The following is a 17,228-nucleotide window of genomic DNA, read 5'->3' as shown; positions in this document are numbered from 1 at the left end:
ATCTATCTATCTATCTATCTATCTATCTATCTATCTATCTATCTATCTATCATCTATTATGCTGCTTTTCTCCTAAATTGGGCCCAAGGTGACTCACAAAAGATACTTTAAAAACAGTTATGAACAGTGTTGGCTCACTGTAACCTAACTAGATGCTTTTCTCTAAGGAACAGTCTTCAACTGAAGCAAAATCCAAAATCTTTCTGGTCGAATCAGAACAAGACTTCACTGAGTGACCAAGCATAGGTCTGGGATCCTTTGATAAGGGAGGAATTTTCTTTAAAAAGGAACCTTGTTTTAAATAAACACAATTGGAGATAATTGTGTTAAATAGTTCTAACATAAATGTGATCCTATGCTATACTATTTTGAGAAAAGCTGGTATGCAGACACTGAAATAGTAATTTGAATATTTGGTGATGTCAGAATACCCATCCAGTGATGCTAGCAAACCAGGATAGCAAATTCAGAAGAGCAGGGTATGGACACTTCTCAATAATAATTCTCAAAAGTTTAGAATCATGTCCTGTGATTGCAGTTCCACTGAGATCTTAAGACCTGAAGCAATCGCTCTATCTTCATGAATATTTTGTACCGCTTACCTGTGGGCTATCTTTTTCATCCCTTCCCTTCACATTCATGTCTCTGCACCCCTGCTAATATTATCATTGTATATCTTACTACATCAGAAGATGTCCATCCCTATGCAAGCTTTGATATGGTCACAAATGTTAATTTCCAATTGTTGTTAACTGGCTTAGAGTTGACCTCAGCTCATGGTAACCCTGTGGATGAGACATCTCCAAGCTCTCCCTTCCCTCCACTGCTCTGCTTAGGCCGTGTAAATTCAGGCCCTCCCTAATTGAGGGTAGCTATCTCATGTGTGGTCTGCCTCTTTCTGCTGCCTTCTACTTTTCCTAGCTTTTTCAGTAATGTATTTTCCTGTGATACATGCCTTCTCATGATTTGGCCAAAGTACGACAGTTTCAAATTGATCATCTTGGCTTCCAGGGAGATTTCAGTCTTGATCTGTTCAAGGACCCATTTGTTTGTCCTCTTTCTATCCATTGTATTCTCAGCATCCTTCCCCAGTGCCATGTCTCAAATGAGGTGATTTTCATTCTACTCACTTTCTTAAGGATTCAGCTCTTGCATCCACACATCTTACAATACAATGGCCTGTAGAAATCTAAATTTGGTGCTTATTTGTATAACTTTACTATTTATTATCTTTTCTAGCACTTTCATGGTTGCCCTTCCCATTCCTAGTCTTCTTCTTATTTCTTGACTGCGGCCTCCATTTTGATCAATATTTGATCCAAGATACAGGAAATTTTTAAGTATTTCAATTTCTTCCTTGTCTAGCTTGAATTTATGTAGATCCTCCATGGTCATTATTTTTATCTTTCCACTTTCTCCTTTAGAAGTTCAAACCAAAGATGGGATGTTTTATGATAAGAACAAGAACATACAGTGAACCCTCTCCTTACGCGGGGGATCCGTTCTCCCCCCCCCCCGCATAAGGCAAATTCAACGTAAGCACAAGCCCCATTCAATAGAATGAGGCTTGTGCTTGCATGCCTCATTCATTCGATTGCAGCACAGCTTCTGCATAAAATGGAAGCCATGTATGGTGAGCACATGTATGGATCAGGTGCACTGTATTGCAAGGTCAAGAAGAAATAAAAAGTTGAATTGAATACATGGAAAAGCTATATAAGAGAGGTGAAAAAACAATTGCTGTACGGAATGAAAAATTATATGAAGGTGAACCCCAAATTCTAGAAAATGAGGTAGAAGCTGCAATAAGAGAAACTGGGAATAATAAATCCCCAGGAACTGATGATTTTCCTGTTGAATTGCTATAATCCACACAGACAGAATCAGCTCTAGTGTTAACTAAAATTTGCCAACTAATATGGAAAACAAAATGGTGGCCAACAGACTAGAAAGATTAAATATACATCCACAAAAAGGAGTGGCAAAAGACTGCAACAACTATAGGGCCATATCATTCATCTCTGTGGCAAGCAAAATTATGCTTAAAATTCTGCAACATAAATTCCAATCATAAATGGAGAGAGAAATTGCAGAGATGCAAGTGAGCTTTAAGAAAGGTAAAGGCACCGGGGGCCTCATTGCAAACATACAGTGGCTAATGGAGTGCACCAAGGTATTCCAAAAGAAAATCAGCATGTGCTTTATAGCCTATAGCAAAGACTTTGACTGCACAGATCACAAAAAGCTATGGAAGACATAGAAGTGCCACTACATTTGATAGTCCTGATGAGTAATCTGTACTTAACACAAAAAGCAACAATAAGAACAGAATATGGAGAAATAGAATGGTTCCAAAGGGGTCAAGAAAGTTTGCATCCTGTGACCCTATCTGTTTAATTTGCTTACTGAATATATAATACGTGAAGGTGAGTTAGACTCAGAAGAAAGAGGTCTGAGAATTAGAGGAAGGAAGTTCAACAATCTAAGGCCCAGAATAGACCACCAGTTTGTGGCGGCCTGGGGCCAATTTTAGGGTTCCGGAGCACATAGCATCTGTACGCTCCAGCACCCTAACACATAGGGACAGTGCCCTCTTTATGTGGTGCCATCCATATGTGGCACATACATGACGCAAGCACAGCGCCATGTCCACATCTCCAGACACTGTGCTTGCGCCGTGGACGCGTCACAGTGCACCAATGGCTCACTAATGACGTTGTCCCTGCACACCAAAAAGAACCCATTTTTTCCAGATTCTTTTTGGTCCAAAGGGACGCTGCGTGGTTTGGCTGCCACAGAGTCCCTCCGGAGGGAAACTAGGCGCCTCCAGCCCGGACTTAGAGAGAGGTATGTACTGGGCCTAAGATATGCTGATGATACTAAATTACTAGCAGATAACATTGTAGACTTGGGACAAGTACTTGCCACACCATGAGTACAAAGAGCATTCACTGAGGAAACTGACCTTCACACAGAGGTAAATTAAGCAGAAGGTAATTAAACCAATGATGAAAGTGAAGAAAATAACTGCTCCCTAAAAAATTGTGCTCTTTTTGTGAGATAATATAGTCATGTGCCAATCTTACAATGTAGTACAATTAAAACAAAAGCATATGAATAAGAGTTATGGATCAATGGACAAGATTCTGTTTTGAAGTTAACAAATTTCTGTTTTGAACTTTGTTGAATTGGGAATTTTGTAATATTTGCTTTTGTTGATAAGGTGATTATAGGTCCTTATAAAGTGAAATAATGTTTCTGTGCTATCCTTATGGCCCATCTACAAATTTTATTTTCTAACATTCACCCTTGCCCCTCCTTACTTCTGCCTGCTCTAGTTTCTCTCAATTGCCCACTCTTTGTTGTTGTTCTTGTTGTTGCAAAATGCCACACTCAGTACCTGGCATGTTTGTGTACCAGCTAGAACAACTGACTGGAAGGACAACACGTAAATAATTTAAATGAATACATGAAATCTAAAGTGTTGGGACTAATATATAACAGCTAATGCACACACACACACACACACACACACACACACACACACACACACACAGAATAAATGTTATCAGGAAATGTTTGCCAAAGACAACCTAAGAATATTAATATAACTAACTCTAGAGAGCTTTCCATAAATGGATAGACATATTTGTTTCTCAGTGAAGAAAAGAGAGAGCTATTTTATCATGCTGTTTTCAAAGGGTTTCATAGAATTAATATAGTTAAACTTGGTGTCAAAATACAATGCACTTATTTCTGGTTGGCTGGAAAGCTGTTTACTGCTGAATGACAAGGCATCAATTAAGAAGGAATTGAGCACAGTATGTACACAATAAGTGACATGGTATTCATGTGGTGATGTATTTGTGCAGACAGATTTCTCAGCTCTTAGGACTGTAAAGGTCATTCCTTGATATAATCAACTGAAGCTCATGCTTGGTTCAAAGAATTGTTTTGTCAAAACCAAATATAATTTGAGAAGGGCAATTGCTTTTTACCAGATTAATATTGATCATATGTGCCATGCTAAATGACATATAACTCATATGCCTATTATTGTGGGATTACTAAGCAGAGAATGTTCATCACTCTCTGATGGTCTACCAAGTTCTGCTTGACCTGTGGAGGTGGGTGTGGAGAGGAAAATGGTTGTGACTCCATCCTGTGTTGAGGTCATCATGATGCAAGGCATGAATTTGGGCAAGTTGAAATCCAAAAGTGTCTGCCTCTTTCTTTCTTTCTTTCTTTCTTTCTTTCTTTCTTTCTTTCTGCCACTGTCTCACCAATGTTTTTTTTAAAGAAGTTTTATTGAGAATTATAACATTTAACAATACATTTAACATTTAACATTGCATAGTACACATAAAATAAAACACAAAACACAAAGTTTCCATTAATTCTAACAGAAAAGAAAGTAGAAAAGAAGAAAAAGAAGAAAAAAATAAATTAAAAAAGAAGTAACCGTAACCTCTAACAGAAAAAAGAAGAGGGGGGAAAAAAGGGAAAGAAACCCCCTAACACATCTCATTCATTCATTCCTTCATTGTTTTAATTAGTCTGTCTGTCAAAAGTTAGCTTTCTTCTAGTTTAAAAAGGAGTAGAGTAATGAACTCTACTCATTGTGCTTACCAAGGCACAAGCAGATTTTTATGCATTGTGCTCATCTAGACACAATAATATTTTTATTAAGCAGGACATAACTGGATTGTAGTTCTACCATTTTAATGTTCTCTCCCAGTACATTTGCACTTGATTATGATTTCCAAGGTGGGAGAATGATTCCTGTTCATAGGCAAAGAGATTCTTTGGGATCAATGCCATTATCCAGGATTGAAAAGTATTTGCATTGCCAAGCTGCCATCTTCTTCTGATTGACAGGAGTTAACAGAAATCTGGCAAACGTGTTTCTTGCACTAATACAATGAGTTTCTTAATGTTCTAATGACAAAATACACTGTTTATAGGTTTTAAATGCACTATAAAGTTGTGTTGTTTTATAGCTGATAATGAAGAAACATTGGGAGGTAGCGTTAGATTATGCTTTAGTAACCTGCACTCAAGGAGAGTCACCTTATTGGACCTGGGAAGAATTAGATATGGCTGGAAATTATACGGCAGCAAGATAAATAGGGGCTACAATGCAATATCCCCTTGGTGTAATGTAAATATTCACATGTGGATATACTGTAGAGACACTACACATCCTTCATAAAGAATAGCAACATTGTGTAAGCCATACCAATGACTGGGTATCGTTGTGAAATTCCCTGTCAAAATAAATTGGCTAGCTTTCATTAGTATGCAACTACTTAGAAGGGAAGGGTACTATTAATGATCCACCCTGTGGCAGTAAAATGTCTTAGGCTGGCCTTGAGTACTGTACAAGATACTAGTGTTCTTCCCATCCCATATGGTTACCATTGAAGTTGTATCAATACCTATTTGGGGGTATGTCTCATTGAAATCAAGACATTAAAGTCAGCCCTTCTTATCTATGGATTTTTTTTATCCATGGATTCAAGCATCCACTGCTAGAAAATATTCAGAAAAAGCATAAATTCCAAATAGAAAACCTTGATTTTCCATTTTACATAAGAGACACCATCTAGTTATGCCATTGGATTGACTTGAGCATCCACGACTTTTGTTATCCATGGGGTATCTTGGAACCAAACCCCAGTGGATAACAAGGGCCCACTGTACCTGTTGTAACTAATGCCCAAAACAGACAGGCCTAAAAAGCAGGCTTCTGCATGGTTTGGGGACATGGTGTTTACATGACACATGCCCTCAAATCCATGCAGAAGCTGTGCTGGGGTTGCTTCTGGGCAGCCTAAGGAGGCCCAAACGTGGCACCAGAAGGAACAGATCTTTTCCACTTCTTGCCATGGTCTATTTGACATCACAGCAGGGGCCAGCATTGGGACCATGGTGTGGTCATCCCGGTTGCAGGGGCTCTAGGTGGAAGTGGCCTCTGGCCACTCCTTCCTGCCCATCTGTTCTCCCCCTAGGTTTCATGGAAATCAAGGCAACTCCGCCCCCCCCCGAGCACACTTAATTTTTAATTTTCATACGGAGTTTTGCATGAAGTTTTTGTTGCGCATCAAAACAATTCACATTAAAATTAAATGTGTTTTACTGCTTTTCATCCTAGTCCTGGTCACAATTTTAAGCAAGCTATGTGTGAGCAGAAATTATCCATTGTCATACCAAACTCAGTTTGCTGGTTCAAGCGATTTAACTAGAGCTTTGCTCATGAATAAATATATTAAAAAGTCATGCCAGGGAGAGGAGAAAAATATGTAATTTACTAGGAAAGATGCTTATATCAATTTTTCTAATTACAAGTGCAATTAACATCATGTCTATTTTTAAAAAAATTTCTCACTCCCTTGTAGTGAGTTAACATTTTGAAGAATTATTTCTTCAGAGGATTAGTTCTCCAAATACCTAGTTTACTGTAAACCAGACTGTGTTTTCCTTGTCCTTACTTTCCAACAACAGCTACAACTGTGTGTACTTTTATTTGGAAGTAACCTCAAATGATCACAGTGGGGCTTGGCATTCAGTTAAAACAGTGACAAAGGTTTCAGGGGAGACCACGAGACCTCTTTTATTTCAGTGTCAGGTTATTTTTGACATACATTATACCTACTTTTGTAAAAAATAACTTTGCAAAGATAAGTGGAAACATAATATACCTCTTTGTCCAGTGAAATATCAATTTTGGAAACTAGAAAATAGTTAAGCTTATAATGTGTCCCTAGAAAGTTTTGAACAGAGTGTACGTATATCTTTGAATATACATAGAAACTTGAAGCTGTGATAGATTAGTACTATAGAACATGGACCCATGGTGTGAACTAGTGATCTGCTTTTGTCTGAGTGCCTTGACTAGCATTGGCTGGAGAATTTTGTTCAGCTTGATTTTTTATTAGAACTTAACAAAATTTACAAATTTATTTTGGAATGGAAATAACAGATTGGATATAATGAACTAGCGATCTTTTAAAAATGAATGTGGGGAGAAAGGGAAGCAGAGAGCTGTCAGTGCTTAGGTCTTAAAAACCTGGCACTGAATGTCTGTGTATTTGGCCATGATTGTTAACTTGGGCTGCCAGTTCTTTTCTTTTCTTTATTTCCCCCTAACAGGCTCTTAATCCTTAACAGCTACATGACAGGCAGAGACATTATGGTCCTTTTTTGTTAGGAATAGCTCTGCCAACTGAATTTGGCAGATGCATAAGAATTTCATTTCATTCATGTTTTTTATATGAAATTACCAAAATTTGCAAAGTTCTCCATAAAGAGGATGGAAATAATGTGAAATCTTTAAAAAATAAAAAATGTGAGATGTACTACCTGTGCATCAACAGCACTGCTGATCCAGAATTCCAAAAGATTGTTTCTAGATCTATAGAGTAAGTAATCTTTCATGAGCAAAACATGGAGTCTAATAATTAGGTATGTTTTCCCTAGTAGGATTGGAAGGAACATTTTAAAACTTGGGTAGGCTTTGAGTGAAAAGAGGGTTTCTTGAGTGCTAGGAAACCTTGATGAGGAGAATTCTAGAATAGTAGAGTCCTAGACTTGGACCTGACCACAAGAACTATCTAGTCCAATCCCCCTGTCATGCAGGAATACACAGATAAAGTAATCCTGAAAGATGCCCATCCAACTTCTGTTTAAAGATTTCCAAAAATATAAAGTCCACCATACTGAAGCAATATATTCTACTATTGAACAGCTCTTACAGAAAAACAGTTCTTTGTAATGTTTGGTTGAATATTTTTCTTGCAATCTGAACCCATTGGTTTGCTTTCTAGTCTCTGGAGCAAGAGAAAACAAACTGGCTTCATCTTCCACATGACTGCCCTTCAGATGTTTAAAGATAACTGTCAGGTCACCTCTCAGCATTCTCTTCTCCAAGATAAGCATATCTTGAAAAAAAAGTTGTTCCTTGAAAGTCAACATGGTGTAGTGTTTTGAGCGCTGGACTAGGACTTTGAGTTTGAATTTATTTTGGAATGGAAATTACAGATTGGATATAACTAGTGATCTTTTAAAAATGAATGTGGGGAGAAAGGGAAGCAGAGTCAATGCTTAGGTCTTAAAAACCTGGCACTGGATGTCTGTGTATTTGGCCATGATTGTTAACTTGGATTATTAATCCCCACTCAGTAATGGAAACCCACTGTTTGACCCTGAACAAGTCATACTCTCTCAGCCTCAAATGATGGCAATGGCAAACTGAACAAATCTTGCCTAGAAAACCCCATGATAGTGTTGCCTTGGAGTCATCATGAATTGGAAATGACTCAAATCATTGTTAGCTATGATTCTTGGCTGCTTCCTGCCTCCCCTGTAACCACTACATACCTATTTTGAAAGATGGGTGAGCAACCTAAATTCTGATAATCAGCACACAATGATGGAGTCATCCTCTGGAAAATTTCCAAAGGTCCTGCTGAGGTCCTTGTGATGATGTTACTGTCGTCTTCTGATTGCCCCTGCTCTTGTCACATCCACTGCATGAGGGAAAGGGAAAATAAATTTCAGTCACTGAGAACATTTCCTGATGCTATCAACTATACTTCCCATGAGAAAACTGGACTTATGAATATGTGCTAAATCATTGTTCCTTAAACAACTGGGCATGGAGTAGGGATATAATTCTTTACCACTGTTATTCTCAAAGGAAGCAATGAGTGATTTTTAGCAGTTTTCTTCCAAATGTGAAAAAGCCTTTAAAAACTATGCAATTTTCATAGGCTATTCACAATTTGGGATTTATTCTATGCAAAATTCACATAAGTGTGTTTTTCACAGACAATAGGGTGTTGTTGTTTTCTATGTGTACACAGAATTTTCTACATAGAAAATAATATTTGCCTGTTGAAATACTATTTTCTGTGCTTAAAATACTGTTTGGTGCACAGACAATGTTTTTCATGTAAATCAACTACATGCAAATTTTACATAAAAGAAATCCCCAATTACAGTATGTGCATCAAATAGCATTTTAGACAGGAAATATTTCAATGCAGAAATCTTATTTCATGAATAGAAAATGCTGCTTTCTGCACAAAGTAACTACATGTGTATTTTGCACAGAATAAGTCTCAAATGGTGAAGATTCTCATCAGCCCAGGATTCTTCTCTTAGGGGTTGTTCACCAATTGAAAAACTTGTTGTTATTATTGTTGTTTTTACCATTTTCCAAATATTTTTGAATATTCTCTCTATTCTTACCAGGCAAGGAGGAAGTTAGGTGGGCAAATGAAATGAGATTCTTCTCGCCTTCATCCTCTCCTCTCTTGTTACTTCACTTAAAAGAGGTGGGAAATTAGGAAGGTGCAAGAGCAGGATCCTGCAAGGTATATCCAATGCACATTGCCAATAGAAGAAGATTCATCAGCAGATACATGAGTAGGCAGTTTTCTTTCTTGTACACAGACTGTCTGCCCTCAGAAGGATATTCTCCTTCTTTTCCTTTTTCCACAGATCTCTGCATCACCCCAACATGTACAGTCCTTCAGGGCAGATATTGCTGCTATATGGAGACTTCATACAGATTAATCACTTTTTTCTTAGTTTTCTTTTGTCGAAAATGGACTCTAGACAAGACAAGGGGATCAAGGGATGCTCACTCACCCTTAATGTGCCCCAGATGATACCTCCTAACAAATGAAAACTTAAAGCAGGACCTCATATAAAATCTGCAAGGAAAGAGAAAGAACCCTCACAAAATAAAATACATTTCTTCATGTAGACCAATGTATAAATTGTGCCTTTAAGCCATTGTGGGAGTCATATAGATGTCTAGATGTTGCTAGACTGCAGTTCCCAGTAGCCCTAGCCAGTAAGAGGTGCAGCCTGATAATATATGGCATGCTTCATTTTTATCTGTGCCTTCAGGTAACTTGTAATCATTGGAAACATAGGGCAGGTTAATGTATTTGTCATGTATAGTAGTTGTTTTACAAGCAGAATGTGGAAAGGAAGACACTTCTGGACCTTGTGCTTAAATAATGACCAGTGTATTAAATGAAATAATGTTGGAGAATTTGCATTAAGGAGGACAGGAATCTAAAGACAGTCATGATAAAGTGTTGGGTCTTTGCTTGTCTATGTGTCATTTGACTGGTTTGCTGATTTTATCATCTACTCAGTGGGAAATGGCATTTTATGAGCTCTCAGCAGGAAGTATTTGAAGAGTATGTAAATAGGTTGCCTGTTCGCCTTTGAAGATTATATATATATATATGATTAAGTTGGGTTTTGCAGTGCAAACAGGTCTGTTGTACTGGGAATATGAATAATGTTAGTTTCCATAATTGCTAACATCTGGCTTCTCATAAATCTGTTAAATTGCACAGAAGCAGGATTAGAGTGTCTGTCACAAGTGAAGCAATTACATGGAACTTTGTATGCAATGTGGCCCTATGTTCATCTGTGAATTATTTTAATTTTGGATTGGGTGATGTGCTAATCTGTATATTAGTTCTGCTGCATATGTTATTCCGAGTACAGAGTAAAATCTTAATGTAGGAAGAAGTAGGGTAGCCAGAGCAGCAGCGTACCATACCCTGAGATTTCAGACCCAAAATCTAAGATGAGGGGACAGGCTTTTTTGCTATCACAGGGCAGAGTGACAGTTGCAGAATAATAAGGCTGTGTTAGTGACTAAATGAACATGTAAGAGTGACAGAGGCAATGTGTATTTTCTGTAGAACTTCTTAAACAAAGATTATATATAATATTTAGTTTTCCAGAGGACTGGAGCCTACGTAAACTAATTCTACTAATACTAAGGTTGTTTGCACAATATTTTTATAATAGTGTGGAGTTGGATTAGGATTGGCAAGCGGGGGGGGGGTCCTTTTGCACATTGTTGCTGCTGCTCTGTTTCCCTCTATGTGCTTCCAATTTTTTAAAAATAAAAAATGAACCATTTATAAGCCCATGGTGATGGTATTGTTCTGGGTTGTTTACTAGTGTGAAAGATCCCTTTCTCAATAACCTGATTTAGGGATCAAGTAGGTATGTAGTAAGTAGCATGTGCTTTGTTGATTATACCAAAGCCTTTGACTGCCTAGATTATGAAAAGCCAAAGATTGCTCTTAAATACATGGGAGTGCCACTACATTTGATAGTACTGATGAGAAATATGTACTTAGGACAAGAGGGTACTGTTAGAAAAATATATGGAAAAACAGAATGGTTCACAGTTTTTTGTGGGGGTTTTTTGGGCTATGTAGCCATGTTCTAGAAGATTTTCTTCCTGATGTTTTGCCAGCATCTGTGGCTGGCATTTTCAGAGAAAAGGTTCACAATTGGAAAAGGGATCAGGTAAGTCTGCACTCTGTCACCCTACTTGTTCAACCTCTATGCAGAAAATATCATATGATGAGTGGGTTTAGACTCAGAAGGAGGAGTCAAGATAGGAGGAATCTAAAATATGCAGATTACACCATACTACTAGCAGAAAAACATGCAGACCTCAAACAACCACTAAGGAATGTCAATGAAGAAAGTGCAAAGCAGGATTACTCCTGAACATAAAGAAAGTAAAAAGTAACAACGACGAAGGATTTACATAAATTCATTCTAGACAGTGAAGAAATGAAATAATGAAACATTTCCCATAAGTTGGATCAAACACTGATCACATGGAAGACTGTGATCAAGAAGTAAAAAGATAACTAGGAATGGGTAGGGCAGCCATTAAAGAACTAAGCAAGATGCTAAAGTGTAAAGATATACAACTGTACGCTAAAGTTAGAATCACCCAAACCATTGTACTCCCTATCACTATGTATGGATGTGAGAGCTAGACAATTAAGAAAGCGGATAAGAAGAGGGTCAACTCATATGAGATGTAATGCTAGAGAAGAATGCTGCGGATACTGTGGATGGCCAAAAAGACAAACAGCCCAAACCTGAACTCTCCCTGGAAGCCAGGACAATCAAATTGAGGCTGGTGTACTTTGGTCAACCTATGAGGAGGCATGAATCACTAGAAAAGAAAATAATGCTAGGAAAGGTAGAAGGTGGTAGAGAGGAGGACCCCATGCCAGATGGATAAACTCAGTTAAGGAGGCCACAGGCCTGAATTTACATAACTTAAGCAGAGCATCAGAGGACACGAGGTCTTGGAGGTGATCTCTTACATAAGGTGCCATGAGTGTCAATTCAAGGGCAGTTAACAACAACAACAATAATATATCTTTTAAATATTTAGTAGGTGTGGTTATCAAAGGTTTGCTGTGCTCCCCTCATCTGTATTTCCAGTAGGGCAATTGAAAAAGCTCTCAAATATAAATGCTGCCACTCAACATACTGCCTTGGTCCAATGAGAGACAGTTTACATCTTATGAATGCAAACACACCAAAGCACAGTTATAGTGACATTTTTACTGAATGACTATGGGGGATACAGATGGGCAGAAAGGGGTGGCGAGACACCGCTTGTTTCTGCCGTGGATGGAGGTCGCAGCAGACAAACGCTGTGGCCTCTTCTTCCAGTGGGTTCTTTTTAGGTCGCATGCAGGGCGCCATTGCCGCCCTCGCACACAACAATGATGTCTGTGTGGTACCACACTGTTGGGGCACTGTACTGCATGAACGTCATCATTGCACGCCCCATATAAACAGCGGGGCACCAAAATGGCACCTGTGGCATATGAAGTAGGGCTTGGGAGCATACAGATGCTCCCCTCTCCCGAGCTCTACTTTTGGACCCAAGCTGGGCAAAGCGCTGAGCTATACTAGGACTATGTTAAAAGGGTAAGTGTAGGAACACTGGAGAGAAAAGGGATAATAAGATTTTTTTAAAGGAATTCCATATTCTCCATGAACATGTTCATGGCTATAAATTTATTGCCATCTCATAGTTTTCCTTTTTGTTGTTCCCTTCCACCTGACACACAGGATGTGTTGAGATTTGATATTAAAGTATTGGGCCTTTTCATTGCCAAAAGTGACTCTTTCAAGTTGCATACTTTATTAAATGGAAAATCAAAAGAAAAGTAATCAGACTAAATTAAGCATCCATTGACTTGCCTCTGAAATATGGGCAAATTAATGTCTATTTCCATTGTCAGAAGTGAAGTGACAAAAAAAGTCTTTCCAGGGTGGTCTTTCCAGGGAACAAGAAGGTTTTAATTGGAATGTCATGACAAACTGAGTCTCAAACTGCATATTAAATAGAGAGTTTCATGGGGTACATATTCATTTTGAACACAAAGCAGCCTAAGGCATGTTGTACTTAAAGGACAGGCAGTAGAAGGCTGTTTAATATCCCCCCCCCCCTTGCCATTTTCCAACTCCAAATGGATCTCCCCAATTTGATTTTTGTTTTTATCCACTGGATAAATCACTCCTTCATGGCTAGGCAAGCATTTATGGAGCTTGCAAGATAAGAGAGGGGCCAATCCATTTCCTGGCAAGTGTGTAAGAGTGATTCATTCTTGTGCAGTTGATTGTCACTTCTGTGCCTATACTGTATATGTTATATTGTGTATCTTCATTAAAGTGAGATATATCAGGGATGGGCAAAGTGGATCCCTGGGGCTGCATGTGACCCCCTCCCAAGTCTGGAAACTGTTCTAAAGGGTGGTGGAGTTCAACACTGGTAGGCAGGTCATTCTGGATTTTGCATATTTCTGTGTAAGTTTTACAAATCGATAAAAATACAGAATATATCATCATAATAGTAGTAGTAGGACAGCTAAAGCAGCTAATAATATGACTACCATAAAGATAATGATAACATAGTAAATGAAATACTGTAACGTTGTGAAGTCAAAGGCTTTCATGGCTGACATCCATAGTTTTCTGTGGGTTTTCTGGGCTATGTGGCTGCATTCTGGAAGAATTTATTCCTGATATGTTACTTGCACCTGTGGCTGACATCTTCAGAGGGTGGTGACATGAAAGTGAGTGGGGTATATACATACTTGTGTGACCCTTGGTTGGGAGGAAATGATTTGCAGGTTAATCTGTGTGTTGATCTGTTGTTGAATGGCAAGGTCTCAGGGTGAGAGGATATACGGGAGGATATGCATGTCTATTTAATTAGCAATCCCTTGTCTGTGGGGAAACTCCCTGACCCTGGGAGGTATATATTTGCATTTGTTGAATCTTTATTTTGGTGTTTGTCAGGACTTTTTTGGAATCCACAATCCCAACAGACTCCCTGGATTGCATTTTTTTGCCACCTTCCAAAGGTGAAGTTGCCTCTCCTGGTAGCTACCCAGAGTGTTAATTTATCTTTTCAATAGGTTTCAGAACTCTCCCCCACTGTTTAAAAACATTTCAAAACCAGAAGTGGACCTTCTGCAGCTGCTGTTGCTCACTGCTGGTGAACATGTGTCTCGGCTTCTGTTGAAATGCAAGTCTTAGCAATATAATGCAATCTAAAGAAGTAATTCCGCCCCCCCTCCCCCACGAACATGTAGAAAGGAAAGTCTGATTATGTGATTTGCACTGTAGCTAGAAATAGGTATGTGTAAATGGGGCTCTTAAGCTCTGCTGAGAAAGCACACCTCTTTTTCATTCAGTGTTTAATTAGGGTTGCCACCTCTTTCAGAACAAGTGAACCAGTTATTTTCATTTGCTTGCTTAGTTTAAACTTGCACATGCTGATTTTAAGGTTCTCATTCATTATTACTGAAACTGAGTTAAAGGAACTATGAGGTAAAAAAATATATACAAAAAAGGTGAGATAGTCGAACCTCTGATTAACCATCCCGAGAGAATAATTTTCCTTTTTCACCTCCAGTCAGCAACTTCCATTTTCTAGCTTCCAGTCAATTGTTTTATGTCTTGCTGCACTTTCCTCACTATTGACAGTGCAGCTGTGCTTCCTAAGTGGATAGGGAGGGGTGAATCAAAGGGTGTCAGAGCAGGGTTTTTTTACTGCTTTTAAAGGAAGGAGAAACTGCAGATATCTGGATTATTTCATGATGTACAATTAACTGGTATCCTCTCTGTTCGTTCCCCCAATTTTCATGAAAAGTGTAGTGGGAAGCTGTAAACAGGGCTGCAGAATTACTTTGGTGAGTGGCTCTTGTCTCAAGAGCAAGTGCTACTTCACTAATGCTCTGTAATTGGATCCACAGTAGTTAGTCTATGTCACTTGGGGCATAAAGAAGACATTAGAAATATTTTTTGCTAAACAAAATGTTTAAGATATGTACTAAATTTAAAAGTGGATGTTCATTCTCTCTCAGAATTTATTGCTGCTAATGTAAGTTTAGCAAATTCCAGCTTTAGGGGATTGTCTTCTTTTTGCAAAAGATATATAGAAAAACAAAGAAGTTATGCATCGTTTCATTTCACCTGTAGTAAGTGAAGGTTAATGCAATATTGTACCTTCCTCTTTTGTAGTGTTAACTGCTCACACAAATGGATTACCTATATCAACAACACAACACCAAAGAAAGCTACTCATGAAAGACCACCTTTTATGAGCAGTGCTTTCTAGTCATGGAACACCTTTTCAAAGGTTTCCCTCTTTTATCAGCTAAATCACTTTGAGCATGAGCAGTTCAATACACAACAGTGCAAGCAGATGTGTTTGTGTGAATTGTTCGTGTGGCTGATTAGTTGTTTAAGCAGTGCTACAATGGAGGAAGGTAGGCTCTGAAAATAAAACATCTCTCTGTGATAGCGTAATGTCCTTCTGTGTGCTTTTATAGAATAATGTAATTCAAGATACAAAAAACTTTTATAAAACAGTCTCTACAAATTCTCAAAGTCTATCATCATTGTGTTTTATTGTTGTTCTTGTTGGTTGCATGTGCACTGCAGAAATAATCCAGGTTGACACCATTTTAACTACCATGATTTATTGCTATGGCATTCTGGGGATTATAGTTTGTTGTGACACCAGAGCTTTCTGTCAAAGAGGGCAAAATATCTCACAAAACTAGAATTCCCAGAATTTTATAGCATTGAGCCATAGCTGTTAAAGTGGTGTCAAACTGGATTATTTCTGTGGTGCAGATGCAGCTTATTGTACCGAAACACCATTATTATTATTTTTTATCACCTTATGAACTGAAAAGTTAGCTTTTCCATTACGTTGTAGGCCTGGCTTCTTTCTGTTTGTTCCCTGCTTCCAAAATGGGAACATTCTGTGAATTGGCATTAAGCCTCGAGGTCACTTGGTTCATGCAAATCTTCCATGCTGTTTCTGTTTCTGTGCAAGACTAAGAATAATATGTGGCTTGCCAGAATAATTTTCTCCTACTCACGTCTTTTTGTTTAATGGGGTTTTTATTCTTAAATAATAATCATCCTTCTTTCGTGTCTCTGGCAAATCATTTTTTAACCATTAAGTGTCCATACAGTTCTCTGATAAAGTCTTGTGGAATATGATAAATCTATTTTAAAAAAAACACCCAAAAAAACCTGTTACGTAGTTATAATTTGACTTGAGGAATACCTTCAAAAACTCATTTCCTTTCAAATCAACAGTATGCTTGTAGAAAAAGGTATATCCTCCTCCTGAGGATAGTAAATGTAGACATTATTTTTACAGTCCCAATCTCCAGTAACTATTAATTCTCCAAGGGAAAATGTTCAGGTTTGCTGAAGCCAAATAAACTCTCTCTATTGTGCAGATATTGATGAATGTGCCTTAAGGACTCATACTTGTTGGAACGACTCAGCCTGTGTGAACCTGGAAGGGGGATTTGATTGCCTCTGTCCCTCTGGACCATCCTGTACTGGTGACTGTGCACATGAAGGAAGCCTGAAACGGAATGGCCAGGTATGGACACTGAAGAAAGACAGATGCTCTGTTTGCTCCTGTAAGGTAAGGTCCTACATGATTTGCTCAGTTGTAAAATATCTCTTAATTTACTTTGTAAAGAGACTGATTTGCTCTTTGATTTACATACCCTTTTTGTACTAGAGATCCCTTGTCCTGCATTCCATCTAGAGATTCCATCTAGGGATGCAATTAATATTCAAATTCTTGAAGGGGAAAATGAGAAAGGGACTTTTCAAGTGTCTACAAACTCCAATGAGGAGAATCCTCCTTGTGTCGCTTCCTTGGTCCTCCTTCCTTCCCCGGTCCTCAAACAGGCATGAGAACAACTCACATACATGTAGACTCACTTATTTCCTGTCCCTACAATCTGAGAGAACTAAGAATACAGGGTAAGTGGGGTGACTCAGCAAGGAGAACCTCATTGCAGGTTATGTTACAATAGCTG

The 17,228-nt window shown here is 38.4% G+C and overlaps 1 protein-coding gene across 1 annotated transcript in view; it reads left to right on the top strand.

Annotated features, from left to right (window-relative positions):
* The window catches only part of NELL1 (neural EGFL like 1), a 657,613-nt gene that overhangs the window by 606,286 nt on the left and 34,099 nt on the right, over positions 1-17,228 (top strand). Inside the window, 1 exon segment of the mRNA XM_042459591.1 lies at positions 16,632-16,825. Coding sequence (XP_042315525.1) covers positions 16,632-16,825 — 194 coding nt within the window.

Source organism: Sceloporus undulatus, chromosome 1 (genome assembly GCF_019175285.1).
Source record: "Sceloporus undulatus isolate JIND9_A2432 ecotype Alabama chromosome 1, SceUnd_v1.1, whole genome shotgun sequence".
In the NCBI taxonomy this organism is placed as follows: Eukaryota; Metazoa; Chordata; class Lepidosauria; order Squamata; family Phrynosomatidae; genus Sceloporus; species Sceloporus undulatus.
Note: the sequence above shows the minus strand (reverse complement) of the source record. Positions and strands in the feature narration are given on the sequence as shown.